A 20,210-nucleotide genomic window follows, 5' to 3' on the forward strand; every position below is an offset into this window, starting at 1 on the left:
ATGAGGTTTCAGGCACGCCATCCACCTCCACATTTCCCCTCGTCTCCCTGGGGTATTGCCTGTCTCCCAGTTCAGGAAATCTATTGCCCTTGTTGGCTAATTCTCCGCACCGCTTGTGATGACATGAGTTGCACTCTGGGGCACTGCCATCCCCAAGCTTGGACGTGGTCTTCGGTTATCACTGGGGGCAGTCAGTGTGAGCATCCCTATCCCTCCTGCTCCTTCCTGCCTCATGCTGGTCCCTCAGTTATGCTGGTACAACTCTGGTCTGGGAGCTAGTCTGGCTTAAATCAAGGCATGAAAGCTCCTTTCTCCCTTTTTTATTTTTTTTTTTTTTGCAAATGTGGATTATTTCTCAGTCCAGCTCCTCACATGGTTGTACAAACATTTGCATTGGTATCACAGAGGGCAGAACAAGGGCAGGAATGAAGGAGGCTGCTTGAACCGCTGCTATTAAAATAAATACTCATGCAACTGCACCAGAGGCATTCTCAAAATTAACACACAGGCTCTCAGAAAGTGTTACCACCTAGCACCCTACACGAGTGAGAAAACAAGCAGAATCACGAATATTTTAGAGTAAGCTAAAAGCGGCTTTTATCATTGAAAGCAAGCAATTTTACAATGCTCTGTAAATTTGCAATGTTCCTTTTTCAATCAGTACAGTAGATGAACAACACATTGTGTACTCATAAAATAAAACCTAGAGATAGGTTCAAATAACAATTTCAGCACTTTTTACTACCTGCTACAGGCAGAAGTTCTTCTTTTCCCCCCCCTTAAAACTGAAGACTGCCTTAGCTATGGAGCTGTGCAAGTTCCCCAGAATTTAAGACCAAAAGGCAGTTTTCCAAGGCATGGTTATTCAACATGTTCTTGGTCTTACGTTGCAGCTTTCATTTTTATATTACACACTGATTTACAAATACGGTTGACCAACCTTCTCCAGTGCTATTTTACCAGTGACAGAGCTCAGATGCTGAAATATTGAACACCTGAGCTTGCTCCCAAGTGAGATCTTTGCCACTGAGTTCAACAACAATACTGTCAAACCGTAAGTGACTTGGCCCTGGGTCACACAGAAAATCAATGACTGAGTCAGAAAAAGAACCCACATCTCCTGGTGCTCAATGTCATTTCTTCTGCGGAGAAAGGCACTGCCAGAGAAGTACAAGGCTCTGCCAGAGAAGTACAAGGCTCTGCCACAGGACCTATCTCAAGGATTCTGTTCAATTCAACAGGATGCTTAATAAAAATCTAAGAAAACTCTCACTGTCTACTAAATTCTATAGGGTTTTGCCTAAGGAAAATTAAAGGCATCTTTTTCCCAAGCTGTCTCACACACGCACATGACTATAAACAAGCAATGCAAGCTTGCTTGCTCTTTCAAAGGCAGCAGCTGTGTTGTTCCAAAAATCCCTCCTGAATGTAAACATATTAGCACTGTATAAACAGCTTGATTTAATAAGAAATGCAATACAATATTCCCGCTTTGTCTTTGGGATCACAATATTGATGGCAGCAATAATTCAAGGTGAATTATGGTATCTGTTCCAAAGAAAGAAAAAGAAAACTCTCCAGCTATAGTTGTGAATTAATTTCTTCCTCTTAGCTGAAAATGAGAAATGGCTATAATTTAGTTCCCATTTAAAAGTTGCTGTTGGCTAAACTCTAAAATCTTAATTGCTTCTTAATATTCTCTGCTTATTTTTCCCTTTGAAAGCACATTCTATAGGATTGTAGTGTTTAGATTAAAAATCGGAATGGAAAACAAAGAATGGAAGGTCACCAGTCACTCCTAAAAATATGTATTGAGTTTTTTTTTTTCCTAAAATGACAGAACTTAATGTGTATCAAAGTATTTTAGTTGGTTTCTTAACTCTAGTCACCCTCCTGCACCCTCTGTGAAAAAGAAAGTGGCACTGACCGTGGGTTTCCCTTAAAGTGTCAATGCCCAGGACTTGTTCAATTTGCAACAGAATATAGTGGAAATGCTAGAAAAACACGTTTCAAGCCATATTATGGCTCAGCATGCTATAGGAACTTACCTTGTTACAAAATAAACTGAAGTCATACTCAATCCCTAAATAGTTTGGAGGTCACTACCAAACACACTCTGCAATTCTCAGAGCTTGTAGAAAAGGCTGTGAGAATAACAGTGGCAAAGACTGCAGACAATCCAAGTCAAATTTTAAACTGACCTTGAAGAACTGCAGAAGGATCTCATGATACTGTGTCTAGGTATAAAATCACAGATGCAAAACAAATGCCCAGAAATGCAAAAACTAATGTGCTCGGGAAACCGCACCTCCCAATGCACACGTTTTAACGGCCTCTAGATGAGCTAGTAGTGCTCCAGTGAAAGATCCTAAAACCCCAGTGATTAATTCTTAGAAATATCCAGTGGTTGTCCCTACAGCACACAATTTCAGAAACCAGTACGAAAGGAATGAAAGCAGCAAAAGAAATACTGCTGTGTCACTGCAGAAGCAAACGTTGAATCTACATGTTGAGTAGAATGAGGATCTGGTCTCCCCACACCTTTTCTGTCTGCTAAGACAAATTCTCTACTCGATGCTAAAAGAAACCAGTTGCAAGCACTAGAGGTCCTGGGAGCAACAGTCCCCTTCATAGTGCCCACAACAGCTCAAGGATCAGCCAGACCAGCTTTTCCTCAAGAGCAATCAAAGGTGCATGGAAGCAAACTTAAAACTACTGCTGACACTGTCCCTCCCGGCCAGGAAGCCCAACCACCAGCCAGCGCCAGCAGACGTCGTGGGGTCCTGGTCATCCCATGATGGTGCTCTCCTCATTGTTCCGGGATGAAAGGCAGCGCAATTTTTGCAGCTTCATTATGCTGACCTAGTTTATTTTCCACTCTACCAACTTAAAATCACATAGCCCTCTTTGCACAGCAGTGCCATTAAAAGCACTGAATGCAGGAAACTAGTAGAAAGGTAATTCAGAGCTGCTGCTTGCCTGCAAGTTCCCATCCCTTTTCATTACTGAGACAGCCACCATGCTAAAAAGACAGAAGTGACCCTTTTGCTTCAACATCAATCATATTCTTTCACCATTTGTCCAGGATCCACACGGAAAAGGAACTGAGAACAGCAAATTACCTCTGCAAATAAGGGAGTCTTGTTCAGACTCAGCACAGATAATTTCCAAATATATTCAATTACAAGAAGTCTCTAATGAACACAGCATGGAAGCTAAACAGCTAAAGAAAGGAAAAGCTTCAATCAAACAATGACTGCTTCCTATCACTCTCCTTTTCAAGTAAAGGGAACACAAAATGAAGCCTCCTTGCAACAAGACATCATCACAAGACTTATTTCATTGCTCTATCATGGAATGAGTTACAAAAAATCTAAACAGAGATAAACGCTTTGCCAAACCTTCACAAACAACTTCCCTAACTCCTTATTTTGGTCCCTGAATAATAGGGCATTGACGCAATGCAAACAAGCAGAAGGCTTCTCTCTGCTTCATTGTTCTGCTTATGTCACCTCTGGTCTCAAATCATCTAATCCCACAAATGCTCAAAAATGCATAAGTGAAAATATCATTTGTTTTATCTTCAAAATGTATTGCCAAAGGGTAACTATGTCTTTTCTGCATTTTCTAGTTCTTTGGGTTTTGTTCTGTAATGCTTTTTCTCACATCAAAACAAAGAGCTGCTGTGCAAGAAAAGACCCCTTGGTCCAGCACGCCTGTCCCCTTGAGGGTTATCCTTTCATAACGAGGGTTTCTCTGCTGTGCACTTTAATACCATGTTTCCCTTACTGAAATATCTGTCTCAAACTCGTTTTCATGCCATTTGCTTTGATGGTGTTATTTAGCAAATTATTTCATTATTCCATTACATTTTAAGCAAAGTATTTCTTCCTGAAAATCCAGACCACAGTTCCATTCAAACTTATAAATTAGACTCCACTGTGTTTGAGGATCTTTTTTTTCCTTATTTTAAAACACTCACAGAGATAAATATTTTATTTTTCCTAAGGAAAGGTAATCACACTGAAAAGGGCACACAAAATGCTGTGTTACCACTTGAATGACATGGTCTGCATAACGTGAAATGTTACTGTGGACGGTTTGTGTTCTGCTTGCTTGTTGATTTACTCTAAAACACACATTTACCTTTTTTTTAATACACTTTTACAAAATCCTCAGAACTATGAAGGTAGACACAGGAGATTATTTTGAAGCCAGTATACATTTGCTCAAGTTTATTGTTCTTCAATTTGTTCTTCATATTTATTAAAAAACTTTGACTGCTACATGACATACTTTCCATGTTTATATTAATTTTTGACCTCCACCTTTTTTAGTATTAATCTTACATAAAAAAATTGATCCACCGCTGTCAAGCATATTAATGACAGTGTTTGTAATTTTACCAAAGCCACTAATGAATGTTAACTACTCATGCGTATTATGGAGAGCAGATAAGAAACAATTATTGTCCATATGCAAAATAACAAACATTACTGGAAAAGTAATTGTGTTTCAGCTACAGTTTTCATGCATCTTTCTTGATTTATATGCATGTTTGTTATTATGAAGCACATAAAAATTTTATGAGGATGGTTAGGAATTTTGAAGAAAAAAATGTATTTAACTTTAATGAACACATCTTAATTTTAGACTTGAGTAATATTATGACCTATAGTGGAAGCCAATTTTAATAAAAAATTAGTCTCTAACTATTGGTCACTAAACTAGTACTTTCCAACTTTAATATCTTCTCAGGGACAGTATTGTTACTCTTTGAGTGAATTAAATGCTATTTTTGCAATTATTTCTCTCAATCCATTAGTGAAATTTCAGGAAACGGAAGTGTTTTCCAAACAATGAGAGGTACCAACATTCTTGTTGATAATAGCTGTTAGTGTTTCATTTCAAAACCTTTCCTCCTTAGACGAGCATTTTGTATCAAGGCAAGAGAAATATCACTGACCCCTCGTTACAGCGCTTCAGGATATACCATATCCCTCGGGATTGCCTGGTGTGAATGTGACCAAGTTTAGTCCTTCAGATGAAGGAAATATATCTTGAAGGACAGGACACTCCAGCGGGATCTTCAGAACCTTGCCAATTTCAGGTTTTTGCACATATCACACAATGTTATTCATTGTCTTACTGCAATGATGTTAAATTACTTGCAAATGTTAATAGAAATGATTTTCACAAGACTATTGTCACCTGTTTATTAATATTCTTTCAAATGTTCCCAGCCTCAGCAATTTGGCCAATTAATTGTCAGTGAAATGGGTGTACTGAAAAACAGCTTGGTAGTATTTTTAATTAAGTCTACAAATACGATGATCAACGGACTGCTATTTCTCATCAAAGCTACTTTTCTGTGTCACATCTAATCAGATTTTGAAATAATTCCTAAATAACTTCTATGAGGTTAATCCCTGGTTAATTTTCAGTACCAGACAAACCAAGTGTCTTTGGGTTCTGGTTCCGGCACAAGAAGGTGTTTCAGCTTTTAATTTACTATAAGTCAAGTGGGGATGGATTTATTGATGCTAATCCTAGGCTCCACCACCGAACCAATGTCCATTGGTATAAAGGACAGTATCTCTTTGTAAGAGGCAATTTTTACTTTCAAGACCTTGCAGGCTGCACTTGTGAACACTTCACCAATGCCAAAGAACTCTTACTCAGAGCACTGCTATACAACATGAAACAAGCTTATTCCCCTTTCTTGAAGCACAACCAAAGGAAGAAAAGAACTACCTAAGATCACACAGGAGGTCTGTGGCAAAGCCATACATTGAGCCAAGGCCAGTCTCGCTGGGCTTTTCTCCCACGACCACATTTCCTGAAGGCCAAGACAAAGACACCTTTTTATAACTATATTACAGGACCTAATTGTGAAAATATTTGTTGGCATTACAGCTGGCTCTACCATTGCTAGAGCTCTACCAAGCTCATTTTCATGACACGAAAATCAATATTTAAGACAGCTGAATAGTTAACCAACAGAGCTGTTCTGGCATCCAGACAGTTATCTAACGCATCTATCACCGTAACATCTAGTGAAATAAAAAACACAGGACGACGTTAAAAAACATCACCTGAAATGTGTTTTAAATCATAATCGGTTTCCAATCAAAAGGAAACAGGCTCACCTCCAGTAGACAAGCACAGCAATGAGAAGAATGAGGCACACAAAGGTCAGGGCTGAGACCACAATAAGTGGGATGATCCATTCCATTTTACCAGGAGAAGGTCTCATGGCCATGCTGGAGCTGTTCTTGTCAGCTGTGTGAAAAAACAGAACAAACCCAATCACTAAATGGAAAGAGAATTACCGTATGGACCAACGTGTAAGCAAAACACATGGCTTGTCCATTTTACATGGTATGAGTAAACAGAGCAAAGATCTTCTGACTGCAGGGTGGGAATCCATTCGTCTTTACTCTGAGACATGAGAGCACAGAAGTATGGTGTTTATTGCCACGATATGGCTTGGATTTTACTACTGCCTGTAATTACAGTTTCATAGACAATTTTAGGACTCTATCGTGCAAGCACCTATTATCAGATGTGGAGTACCCCACTAAGTCATTTCACCACGGTAACAAAGTAAACACTTTGCTCTGTCATCAGTGTTTGCAGATAAATGCATTCTGTTTCTCAACACTACAGGACAGTCCTGTTTGCAAAGCTCGGTGTAATACTTTGCTTGAGAAATAAATTTCTTGGTAACTATCTTAAAATAAAAAATCCTCAACATGTTGGGTGTCATGTCACATCATTTGCAGAATTGTCACAATCTGGTGAGTTATTGCATACGAAAGCACTTTTTAGCATATGGATTGTCAAGATGGATGGATGAATGAATGGATAGGATGTGTTGTAACTGACAGAAGAAATCATTACGCCACAGCTTTTGAACAAAATTAGAGTTGGTCAATATCCTGAGATCTGGCTGAGTAACTCCATTTCACTTTTTGCGTGACATCTCATTAAAATTACTTTATCATCTCTAAGATGAATATCTAGAGGTTCTACAAGTACTGGAGCCAATGAGCATAAACACAGTATCAAGGTATTTCGAAAGACATCTAATTTGTGCAAATTTGTGTAGACTTGACGAATAAATTGTTTTAGACAGAATGATAAAAGAAAAATACAGAAGCAGATTCTGTATCTTCTTCATGTTTCCTAACAAACAGGCGGTAGTTGATCAATACCTGTCAACAGGACGTAATGGGAAAGGATTAGCGTAAACAGCTTCAGATTTCAGCATGGATTGAAACATGCGCACTTGACTTCTTCTGCTTTTTAGCCTCCGTGAGTCTTTCTTTACCAATGTGCTTCCTTGCCCTTGTTCAGTATTGTATTATCATATCTTCTGAAACTGCTGCAAATCCTACCAGAAGAACATAATTGCCTTTTCACCATAGGCAGGCAAAACACAGATAATTGGAAGTCACCAGATGTCACATAATATGAAGTCATACTCTATTTTAATAGCATTTAGATTATACTCCTCCATAGGCAGGAGTAAAATTCAACTAACATGGAAGTAAAGGTTAATTGTAAATGCTTTTTCCTGACTGCTGAAAACAGAGCAAGGCTGCAGGCTGCTGCAAGCCCAGCAAGAAATCTTTCTGGTTTTAAGAACTAGGTTGATGGAGGTAATGCCCTTTAGCAAGCAGCCTAAATGAGGTGCTAATCAGAGGGATGTTTGGGGGAAGTGAACGTGCACTTTGATTGAACATCTTTGATTTCCTTGACTAGCAGAGAATAAGGAAAAGAACAGCCCCAAAATTAGAGCAAAGGCTTATTCTCTGTTTTTGCCAAACTCGCAAAAATCATAAGCCCTGAGGCATCGGTTTTTATCAGTGCATTTCAAATCATTTAACAGCATGAAAAAATTAAGGCTGTGAGGTAAGTGTTACTAATCAGAATGGTAAAAGGGACAAAACAAAAAACCATGCGATGTAATGAAACTTTGTAGGAGAGCCAAATAGTCCCACCACCTTACATCCATTAGGGTGTTGCTTCATTTCTCTCCAAGGACAGTATTCTGTTTAGTTTCACCTCCACATATTTCAACACAAAAACATATGTTTCTGTTTGCATGGGAAGAAAATGAAATTCCATTGTAAGCACAGCATGGGCTGGAGTCCCAACGCACACTATTAAATTCTGCAGTGCTCACGATGCTCCTCTTACTCAGTCTACTGTGGAGAACAGACTTATCTGACCCTGCCAACTCCCTATACCGCAGATGTGAGGATAAGAAAGCGTTCAGTATGCTGTGTGCCAGAATAACAAATGCCATTCTCACCCCAGAATTCCAGTTGGGAGTGCCCAAGCAGTAATGTGCTTCAGAAAAAAAGAGACCGTTCCTGTGCTGGCTTTGAAGAAAAAGTCTTAGGTGTTTTCCACTGCTTAAGTAAAGTGTTGAGAGAGCTTAAACAAACCAATGCCAATACAAATTGTACTAGAATGACAGCTGGGGCTAGAAGCACAGCAGTACAGCTGGAGTGCTGGCGCCAGTCTCTTGAGTGTCATGGCAGAAGAGCCTAAGAAAAGGCAGCATACTGGATAACTTGGAAAAAGAGTTGAAGAAAATACACACACACACAAAAAAGACAGATCTGAGCCTTTATAGCTTCCTGTTCTCCTACACAACAAAATATTATAAAATATAAAATAGTCAGCATTTCACTTTTTTCCAAAGCAAGAATGTTGAGCCTTGGTAGTGTCAACAGCATATCGTTGTAAGTGCCCACCATACGCTGTACTTTGCAGCGGGGAGGGGGAGCTTAAAAAATGGACCAGGAAACTCCATTTTTGCTAAGAAATGTAAACAGTTTCCAGTGGCATATGCCTTCGTTGAATTAATTCAGTTTGCCTTTTAATGGCTTGGAATTCATCCCAGTAAGAAGGAATAAAAATTATTACAGCATATCTGTTTCAGGAGGTCCCACACGATACAAGCCCTGGCACTGATAAATCCACTCCTGTGTCTGGAAAAATCTGTAACTCCTGTGAAACACCCATTCAGCAGCGCCACCCAGCCCCTGGATGGAAGAGGCCCTGGCACAGAAAGTGTTAGAGGGCGTTAGGCAGCAAGGGAGGCTTTGGCAGTACAACTCTTGCACAAAGGTCAAGGCAAGAAAGAGGCATTCTACAGTTTGTGAAATGTACTGTTTTTCCTTGTATTCTCGGTAATTGGTTCCTGAGAATAGAAACATGTTTATTTCCCTTAAGTAACACTGCTGGCTATAATAAGCAACCATAGCTGTAATATATAACCTATCTACCTTTATCATCCCTTGCCATTGCACAAACCGCCAGGACAAAGTTCTGTTTGTTGTACTGTGACAGATACCGTTACCGATGACAATACATGTGTTCTGCAGGCCAAAAGAAACCCCCTGCTGCTGAGCTGCCTCACACCATCCACTCTCTTAAAAGTCACCTGCTCATCTTCCCTTGGAGTAAATAAAACCACAGACTTACACAAAGGTATCAATTAATTCAGGAAAATAGTAACGGCCATATTAATAAACCATGAAAATGCAAACCCATGTTTCTTAAAAAAGTATTACCTTTGATACAAGCTCATGCCATTGTGCAAATATTTTCTCCCTGTTTCTTTAAAGACATTCCTGCAGCAGTTGTACTTACAGGCTGCGCACAACTAAGCATGGCTTTTCACTGTTTTGTAAACAGATGCCAATCATGTTTTATCTTGATGCGAGATATCTGAAATTCATGCTGTTTGCAAACGTCAAATAATTCAATTCTTTTATTGTCAAGCCATTCCACTGTTTGCTTCTGTACGTTGCCATGCAAAATGGCTCAAAATGCCACCTGAAAATACAGCTTAATAATCCTTGCCATGTATGGAGAAAGAAAGAATTACACAGATGTTTAATTATCTTAATGAGGTTATCCCCAAAAGGCTTTTTTAACCTCAGACCTGGCAAAGGCTGTTCCAAAAATCAAAATTCAGTCTCTGCTAAAAGCATACATCAGGCTTGAAATGTAACCCTGCCCATCATCGTCTCTCTATACAAAGCCCTCGGCAGAAGTGGGTGAGCGCGGAGGGGTGGGAGGACCTGGCTGAAGTTCGGATCAAGGGCCAAACCCACATCTCTGTTCTCAGTCCCAGCTCATGACTCAGGCCAAAGCCCCGACTTGGCATCTTGTCACTGCTCACAACAGCCCACCAGTCATCTCCTGTCAAATGCAAAGGATCTGTGTAACTGTCCGGCACACAAACCAAAATTCTGTGGGATAATATCTACTTTAGCCTGATTAAACTGAATCATCCAGTTCTGCCCCCCCCCCCCCCCCCCCCCCCTTTTTCTTTTTGTTTTGGTGGGGTAGAGAATTGTTCTAATTGCTGTTCTTCTACTGTTCGGGTTTCGGAGTGGCGGACAATGCTGAGCAGCTGTGTGGGTAACAGTTGCAGATCAAAGGTACAATTAGTCTAATGTGGGCACCAAAACAGAGAAAAGGATGATCAGGAAAATGAAAGAGGAGAATGCAAGCAAGCGTTCAGTGATAGAGGAAAATCATTAGCATTGGCCGATACCACCAGACAAGAAGAGGCCAATGCCATTTGGAAAATAATGACACGGCCTCAGGAGAGGTGTGTGTGTATGTGCGTGTGAAATAAGCACTAAAAGAAAATGAGCCTTGCTGTACTAATTGGCCTCGCACTTTCCCTGTAATTTCTCATGTGTTCCCTGTTCTCCTCTAATCATCCACACTCATGAGTACTTTCCCATTCAGTTATCTCCTTACAACTGCTAATTTGATGCTATATAATTAATTTTACAAGTGTACATTGTTATGAAACAATTTTCTACTCTTTAAAATGATTAAACTTCCTACTCACAAAAACATTTTTGAAACCTTGACAGTTTTTCAAAAACTGCTTTCCTGGAGAAAAGATGCATCCAAAAAAGTTTCTGCCCTCTATGGGACACAGTAAGCTGCAGGGGTTCTTTCTGCTCACTTTGGAAGTGGCCTTCACACTCTTTTAACTGTCCTGATGTTCAGGAATGCTTCCAGACACTTCTGGCAGTGTCCTCTCAGCTTCGCTGGTCGTTCTCTTGATCTCAGACTTACCTTGTTATGGAAAACCTTTAAGGCCCTTTCTCATAGGAAGAGGTCTTGCTTATGTCTGGAGTTTCACTGAGCTCAACTCCTTATGTGAGCTAGGTCAGGTCTGTCTGTATGAATTGCAAATGTCCAGATTACCGTGGAAAGCAATTAATCTGAAGCAGCTAGTCTTAGGCTCCGTGCTAGTGTTTGATCGATGGGACAATTCGCCAGCTGTGGGTTTTGCTGGCATGTGTCTTTAGTAACCCAGAGGAAAGCTCCTTCTCCTGCATTCCCAAGAGTTTTCTTACAAGGGTGGCACTGCCAACAGGTCAGCCAGACCTTACTCGGACACATCTGGTAACATATTTGGGCAAATTCTGGGTTAGGTGGACCTCAGTATCCACTGCAGAAGACTGGTGACATGAGATGCAAACAAAAGGACTTGTCTGAAGAGACTTTGAAGGACAAGGTCCTCACACCTGGTACAAAGAGATTAAAACTGAAAACCTCTGTCCAAAAGCCAGTAAGAAACATCTTAAAATGTTCTCAAGAGTTGAAAAACACTAGCCCTTCTCAATGTCTGGACAGGGAGTCATCAGTTTTGTGATGAATATATCTTCTTCCACCTGGAGGTCAAGGACAGGGAATGAACATCTACCCCAAGGAAAATGGCACAAATGGACCCTTCTTCATCTCTGAGTAGCCTTTCCCAGCCCTTTAGCTGTGATTGTCCTCTTCAGGACACTTGAGGGGCCTGGGAGAGGCTTGTCTGATAAGCTGAAAATATGTTACTGTTCCTCCTCCCCATCCCGGGTATGTCACCAGAGTTTTAACTAAGATTTAATTTAACTAAGGTTAATTTGGATGAAACAGGCAACCTTTCCCACTTATCTTTTCCCCAGCTAACACGTGCTGGTTATTTCACATGTCATTTCCTACTCATGGAAGCCATTTTTGAAAGACATAGTGATCTTAGTAAGTTATCCTTCCTCCCCATATGAGCATGGGAAACCTAATTTGTGGAGTCCTTTCAAGACTAATCGTCTTTGCGTGCAGTCTTCAGGCATGGTCTCTTCAAGCCTCCAAGCCTGCCAGTGAGCAGAGCTCTTAAAAGAGTCTGTCTAGTGGGAGGCAAAGCTGTACTGAACCACTTTCAGTGATAGTTCTCTACATGCTAAAAAGAGATAGAAATCACTACAGACTATGGGGATACAATTCATAATAACTAGTAGGAACTTCTTGGCAATATTAATAATATTTCTTCATCTCAGCGATTTTCATCCTTTTCATCTGAATTTCACCATGGAATAAAAACCAATCTAATAACAATCCTTTCACCATGAGCTAAGAATTAAGATCAACTACCCATCCTTCCTCCAATTTTTTTAGGCTGAGAATAAGCCATGAGGCCCTTTCTAGGTTTTATATAAGGGACATTGTACTTGGGACATCCAAGAAACTGGCACATAAGAAACAGGGAAGCAGAAGGCAGGAAGAACCAAAGAACTATTCCAGAGGCAGATTTACCCAGGCAGACTGAATTGCTGGGGTTTGAAGCCAAATACCCAAATGGTGCTGAATGCTTACTCCCAACATTGCAAAGCACGGCTAGAACAAGTTCCCTCCTTCCTGATGAGAAGGTGGTTAGGGCAAGTGGCATGCTGAAAGCTGCCTGACAGGCATCTCAGACCACATTCAGTGGGAGCACTGGACTTTGAAGATTTCCAGTTGAGGAGTAAGAAAAACAGCAGTGTATTTTTTTAAAAAAACATCAGTACAACCTGGTACAGGTTTCTTGGCCTCTGCATTGTTAATCTGTTCCCTTACAGAACAGTTATGATTCACAGCATTAGAGTCAGGTCAGCATTTCTGTAACAAATGTTATTAAAGATTGGATTTAGCTTTGTTTTTTAAATTGGTTCTGAGCTCTAACTGAGTGCACAACGTTTGCATTTTTGTGCTTATAAATGCAGGGAAAAATAACTATGTAAGGTTTTTTCACAGTATTCTAACTCTAGAGCAGCTTTGATGGAAAAACAAAATTACAAAACAGTCTGTAGATTAGCAAAATAAACAATAACAGTAAAAAAACCCACAAACCCCAAACAAAAAAATGTGCACTGCCTTATAAATGCTGTGGTAATACACATAATCACTCAGATAAACTCATCGCCGTATCTAAATCTCAGTCCTTACTCTGCAAAGAAATCCATATGCATGTATCCAATTTGCTCCTTGCATTTCTAAGATCTGTTTTCCTCACCAGTGCCTGGAGGTCCCCAAGCAGAAACATGTGCATATGGACTGGACTTTCTTCACAGCGAGCTGGGAGCACCACAAGATACCTGCTTGCATAGGCGTGTGCAGCGAATCCTGGCCACACAGGGCTTGGTGCACACGCAGATCACCTGGGCACGCTTCCAAAAGGTCATATTTGCTGTGTACATACTGTGGAGTCGGTACATCCATCCAGAGTTGGCGGGTACAGGAGCATTGGTAATTCTCATCAGGACAAACACAGAAAATACGTGAACACTGCCTGGCTAAGATATTCTGTTTTCACAGGAAAAAAAAGAAGGTAAACTCGAGTGCGAAAGGCTTCTTGTCTTGGAAGATCAGAACATGCAGGTTTTGTGGTGAGAAATAAGTGATGATTCTGTATTTGGAAGAATATCTCAAAGCCCAATCAGGGAGAATCCTGCAGATAAACTCAATTAGCTTACAGCATATATAGCAACCTCCCCGTGAAACACCAGCCAGCACAGCAACTGCTCTTCCAAATTAATTTCATAGCCATAGTTCACTGCATTCCTCTCTCTTAGTTTTTTTAAATCTTAATGCAGTGTCTTAGGGGTTAACATTTTCCTAAATTTTCTCTTCTAGTAAGCTACAAGGACCATAAATCTGTCCCAATAAAATAAAAGGATAATCCTTCCCCCTCTGGTCAACCCAGTAACAATGTGTGGGTTGGATCCTGTGACGACCTGCCCACTGGATGAAGCCAGGCACCACAAAAACATTCTATCTACTGGAAATCAGTAAGAAATTTGGATTGTGCACTTTTCCAACAGTCTTACATCAGTAAAAACAGTTTTCCTGGAGGTCACTCACCTGGGTTAATGGTGATGAATTTGTTATCTGAGGGGTATTCCTCTGGAAACTTGTCCTCCTTTGGGGGAGGTTTTCTTGTTGTCTCTGGTCTTCTTGGGATCTTCCCCAGGTAAAGTTCGTTGGTGAAGGCTGGTGGCACTTGGGTGGAAGGGAGCGGCTGGGGCTGAGCGCCTGCTTCGGCAAAGCTCTCCTCCTCGGGACCTCCAGCCGTGGGGGCAACATTTTGGTTTGGCTCTTCACCCGATATGGTTTTATTTCTTTCCTCCTCAGCAGTCCGGTTGGGAGAAGCCACGGCCACGCTGGGCTCCGTGCTATCGCGTGCCTCCGCAGCCGCCGTCGCCCTGTTTTTCTTCTTCTCGGCATCCTTTTCTTCCTCTTCCTCATGCTCCCGCTCCCCATCCTCGCTTTCGCTCTTTTCATCCTTCTCCCCCTCCTCAGCTCCCTCGCCGTCCTTCGTCAGCGCTGAGTCCCGCTCTGGCCCCGGGGAGGCGGCCGCGGCGGCCTCGGTGGCAGCCACCACCGGGCGCCCTGCCTGCTTGGTGGGGGCGGCCGCTGCAGGGAGCCGGGTGGGCCACACACTGCTGGGGAAGGAGGAGATGCCGCCGCCGCTGAAGCCCAGCCCTGCCAGCAAGGTGCTGGTCACCACTGAGGCCACGGTGGCCTGGCTGCCGCTGGAGGAAGGCCCCATCCCTGTGGCCATGGACACGAAGGAGAAGGGGAGCCCCGAGGAAGTCCAGGTGGAGGAGCCGGAGCTGATGGGAGCCATGTCGGCTGAGGAGGCAGGAGATGCTGTGGGCTTGAGGAGGTCACCAGCAGCAGAGGGGAAGAAAACACAGCAGAGAGCATCAGCAGAGGCCCCAGCAATGCTACCTGGGGTCATTTTTCTTTTGCTTTTCCCTCCCTTCCCACATTCTGGTTGCTACTCTTAAAATGAGACTTATGGCAGGTGGCTGCAGGTCTGAGCCACGAACGGGACATGCCACACAGCTACACAGCAAACCACAAATTGGGGAAACCTCCCTGCATTCGCCGCTTGCAAATAATCATTGTCATCAAAACCCTCTTTATCTTTATTTTACAGCGGGACCTTCTCCACCCACGTCACCAGTGACTTGTGAGTAACATTTTCTCACAGGGGTAAAGAGGATGTAAAGGAGTTTGAGTTTAGCTGCATTACTCACAGTGTTGTAATCCTTAGAACACACAATTTTAAAATATAGCATTACATAAGGGCTGTCCCAAAATAAGGGCTGTGCTGCCAACGTGAGCATCCGTGGCTGGTGGGTCTGCTCTGACAGGGAACTCTGGCTCTTCCCACACACACTGGCAGGGCCTTGAACGGTACTATTTTTATTTCTTTGATCTACCCATCAGCATTATTCTCCTAAGGACCGATGCTGCAGAGAGGCATCGCTGTCTTAGGAAAGACCAGCAGCAGGGCCAGCTGGGCACTCATGAAGGACTCAGAGAGCATCAGGAGCACTTTGGCAAGTAACCACGACCTCTCAGGACCACCAGGCTGTGGCAGCCATGGGTAGACCCAGCTTTCCCCATCCACAGGGTTCTCCCTGTCTACCACCAGTGACCCAGAGCCAGGGCTGGCACTGCCCACTGTCCACGGGGGAGCTGAGAGGAAGCAGGGAATGAACCATCCACTGTACATCCTCTGCACCCTGCCACTGTTATTCTAACGTCAACCCAATGCATGTATGCTCACATGCGGGTCTCTGGGCACACGTGTGTATGTATGCTCCACCAGAAATAAAAAAACTCGGTATATACTTAAAGAACTAAAGAAGTCATTCCCCTTCCTGAATTACATGTGGAAAAAGACACTGGAGTGAGTTAACTAAGGACAAGCAGTAATTCTGTAGAAGAGCTGGGGTCAGCAGTTCTGCCCAGACAACCTGAGCATGCTCCCTCTCTAACTTACTGAAAAATGTCTCACGTTACTGAATTCATCAGCGAGAGGAGCATTACCTGGAAAGGTATGCGTCAGACAAGGACAAACAAGCGTTAAAAAGGTGCTACTGAACGTTGAGCAAAACTGTAAAATGTTTATTTTTGGAACTGAAATTTGTAACTTAACAGTATTTCTGCATCTCTCTGCAATTCCTAGTTTCAGTCAGGTCGTGTGGTTGAAATGCTGCAGCAAACCAAGAAAGGCTGCTTTCTCACGTTGTTTTTGACCAGCTGCAATCACAGAGAACCTGAGATCTCAGAAAAAACCCTGTGCTTTGGAGAGTTCAAGGCAAAACTTTAAATAAGCATCTAAACTTTTGGATATTTATCAGTGTCAATCCCGAAGGCACCGTAAGATTTGCTTTTCACTGGCATGTACAGTCTCAAAGCGGGCCTGAGTATTAAAATTTGACGGCAGATTTTGTATGTCTAGAACACCTCTATACATCATTAAATAAACATTAATCATTCAAATTCAAGCTTTGTATGTGTTATTTGCTTACTAGGGAGTATATCAAACTGGAACAGAATAAAACCAGAAGCAATGTACTTAAATCGTATGAATCCAGCCCATAAATCTGACTGAACACTTCAGTATACCAAAAGCCAAGAAATTTAGGTTATGGATAGTTGATGTTAAATAACTTAATAAGGTGCTTTCAAAACTGAAACGGTGTATTCCAGTTCTATTGTAAATAATTTTTTTGATTGATTGAATGATATAAACTATCAACTTTTCTGATTCTGGAATACAACAGGCAGCTTCACTGACTCGTTACAGTCTCACCTGAATTAAAAGTAAAACAAAGAGCTTGTTAAAGCTTTAGTCACGCGATAGCCGGTATCCCTGAAGCAGTGGAAGAGCAAAGATGCTGGGCGCGAAGCCCCGCTCCTGTTGCATATACTTCTGCTCATGCAGCTAATAAAAGAAATTCAATTTATTCCCACAGTCAACACCAAGATTACAAATCCCCTCTCAGCGGGTCGAATACGTATTTGGGAAGATATTTTTTTCTGACACTCGGTTCTCCCGCCGCGGCCGCCGGGAGCGGGCGGCAGGCTCAGCCCCGCCGCAGCTGCGCGGCCCCCTGCTGCCACCTGGCGGCGCCCCCGCGCCCCCCACTTACCGCGCCCCCCACTTACCGCGCCCGTTTTCACAATTCGGGTCCCCTCGAAAATTCGAGTCGTGTTAGCTGAGAAACAAAGAACAACGATGTGTCAGCGGGCCGGCAAGGGAGGCCTCGGTAAAACTGCTAAACAACTGCCGAGCAAAACGCGCGCGCGGGTCTCAGCCTGGAGCAAGAGCATCCGGGCTCGTTGGGTACCACCTTACCTCGTGCTTGAGGCTACAGACAGATTCGGTTAATTACTCAGCCCTGGCAGTGCCGGTGTGAGGGCACTGTCAGAAAAGACATGCTCTCCTTCAAACCCAAGTTGGATGAAATGTCCTGACTGGCACAGGAAGCAAGAGCGGCTGACAATAACAGTTTTTTCTGCCCTTATGATAATATCATTATTTATTACTGCTTATTATCTCAAATACAACTATATATATAACTATATATATAACGATAGCCTATGAAGAATGTTTTGAAAGCTCAAGTGGATTCTTTTTCTAGATTAGATCTTGGGTGCAACCAAAGACAGGAAGAACAGCTCTCTTTTGGGGAGATACAGAAGGAAATGCGGCATCTACTCCCATTGCAGATGCCATGTATCATTTCCACTGCTTTGAACACCGGGCCAGAGTTATCAAAGAGCATCCAGCAAAACCATCAATAATGACTGACTCTTAACTGTAATTAAATAGGTATCATGGTCAAATTTCAAAGAATTTTTCCATTCTATTATCTGCCAAAAAGAGGCCATAATCAGTAATATACAAGTTTCGGTCCTCTGCCTGGCACTTAAAGTGAAGGCTAGAACGCTATGCTGAGATACTAAGAAACTGAGAGCTCCCTATGAGATGCTGCTTGGATAGGACATCTCTTGACTCTCCCCTGCTCTCTCTGCAATGCTGCTAACACCACAACAGAACTACATTGTGTCCACAGCTTGATATTCTTTGGATGCTAAGTGCCAACAGAGTAGGATTAAAACCTCCACATTTTCCAAATATCACACTGAAAAATGCCTCTATTACTTTGTTCCATATACAACATCAGACCCAACTGACTTTACTCTTTGCTTCATCTTAAGGATTTAAATTTTTTACTCTCTGCTTGTTTTCTTCTTCCATTACCCATTCTGAGGTTTATATATCTGTAAACTGGAGTGGAAGGAAGTGCTCTCAGCAGAGGTGAATTTTGTCCTACTTAATAAAATAGTAGTAATAAAGTCCCAGGAAGGAACAACAAACTTCAGTACTTAGAAATCTACAAAGCATCAAGTTCTCCCACCAAATCTCAGCTTTACCAGATTTCTCCAATACAGTTAAAAGGAAGTCCATGACAAAGGACAGTTTAGCATCCAGTTCTTTTGCTTTCACTTAAGTATGTATGTTCTGGAAACTGCTGAGGTTTGCGTGCATGGTAAAACCTGAACATCTCCACATGTGGTTGTCAAGGTAGGACTGATCTCCTTTCCTTTTTACATAAGCCAGACACCGATCAGACTCACATTCTGCATAGCTGTGCCTCTGATGCGTAAGCAGTCTCTGATGAATTTGTTTGAGAAAACTAGTACTGACAAAAGCTCTGAATTCTCCTAAAACCTGACAGCAGAGAGGTATAGGCAAACTCCCATCACTAGAAATAGGACTCTGATAAAGTCACTGGCCACATCTGAAATTAGCATTGTCTACATGCATTCAAACATCTTCTGAAATCATTCAACACCATATTGCATGCTGCAAAGAAAATGTTAAACAAACAAAGAGTCATTTAATGTAAAAATATGTATGTGGGGTTTTACCTTGAAAGAGCATAGTCTGGCTAAAGTCACTACGCATTTCATTTCGGCAAACTGCTTGAACTCTGAACAGATAAAGGATGTCAGGTGAGACATGGCTAATGATGGCCTTCTGTTTAAAAAAAATAGATATTATTCAGTTTTTTACCCCCACAGTACTGTCCACGATCAGTTTGAAATATAAAAAGCATTGTGCTAACACAGGACATTTATGCCATGTAAGTCAAACTTGTTTCTAAACAGAAATATTCACTGGTCCCCCGGGAGAGGGCAAGGCCAAAGTGATGCACCCAGACTCTGCTGACTCTGCCCATGAGAAAGAAATGAACTTGTCCCACATCTACTGTCATGACAACCTTCATACCTGAAAGTCTCTGCTCTCCTCAGAAAAAACTAAAACTCAAATAATTTGATCTTAAAGGAATTAAAATGGGATTTTTTTTTTTTACAGGTGCAGATCCAAGTCCCAAATATGGGATAAGCCCAGAAAAGTCATTGCATGTTCAAACTGACTATTTTTTTTGCAACAAATTGGCTATGGCAATTTCATGCCAGTGGCCTGTACAACGTGATGGCTCAGCACTCTGGCCTGGGATGTCCTTGTGTACTCTTAGATCTGAGATCCTGCCCTGCTGCCTTCCAGGTACTCTCTTGTGCTGCCTTAGTCCACAATCACATCATTTAATGTCTTGCAGCAGACAGCAGAAGTAGCCGTGTGGGTCACTTAAAATACCAGTGATCTCTTTTGCAAAACACCGTCTAGCACTGGTTCAAGATGGGACAGCCCAACTGTCTCTGCCAGAGCAGTGAAAGGAAACTGCACTTTCCTCTGAAAAAGTTTCCTACTTTTCTTGCCTCTAGAAAGCTGTCATTGCTTTCTTAACCTCCAAGCTCTGCTGCACAGCACAGGGTCTCACCGCAATTTATTTCCAAGCTATCACTCCATCACATCCCCTGCACTTTTAATTATTTCTTTTACATAAAACAGGATGCTTTCACTGTGCCCACCTCATTTTTGCTGATTAAGGCTCTCCTTATACCTGATTAAAAAAAATCTCCCTTAAGAGTGTGAAGTTATGACAAGAGAGAGGTTACAATACATCATAACCTTGGGTGCCTTTCAATAGATT

General features: G+C 42.0%; 1 protein-coding gene across 1 annotated transcript in view; it reads right to left on the bottom strand.

The window, feature by feature from the left end:
• PTPRG (protein tyrosine phosphatase receptor type G) overlaps positions 1–20,210 on the bottom strand; it is a 412,309-nt gene that overhangs the window by 65,062 nt on the left and 327,037 nt on the right. The window contains exons 10-13 of the mRNA XM_040589702.1: positions 19,084–19,192; positions 17,314–17,363; positions 14,209–15,004; positions 6,150–6,282 (exon numbers count right to left, since the gene is read on the bottom strand). Coding sequence (XP_040445636.1) covers positions 6,150–6,282; positions 14,209–15,004; positions 17,314–17,363; positions 19,084–19,192 — 1,088 coding nt within the window. The remainder of the gene's footprint in view (positions 1–6,149; positions 6,283–14,208; positions 15,005–17,313; positions 17,364–19,083; positions 19,193–20,210) is intronic.

The sequence above is a fragment of the Falco naumanni genome, chromosome 4 (genome assembly GCF_017639655.2).
Source record: "Falco naumanni isolate bFalNau1 chromosome 4, bFalNau1.pat, whole genome shotgun sequence".
Classification (NCBI taxonomy): domain Eukaryota; kingdom Metazoa; phylum Chordata; class Aves; order Falconiformes; family Falconidae; genus Falco; species Falco naumanni.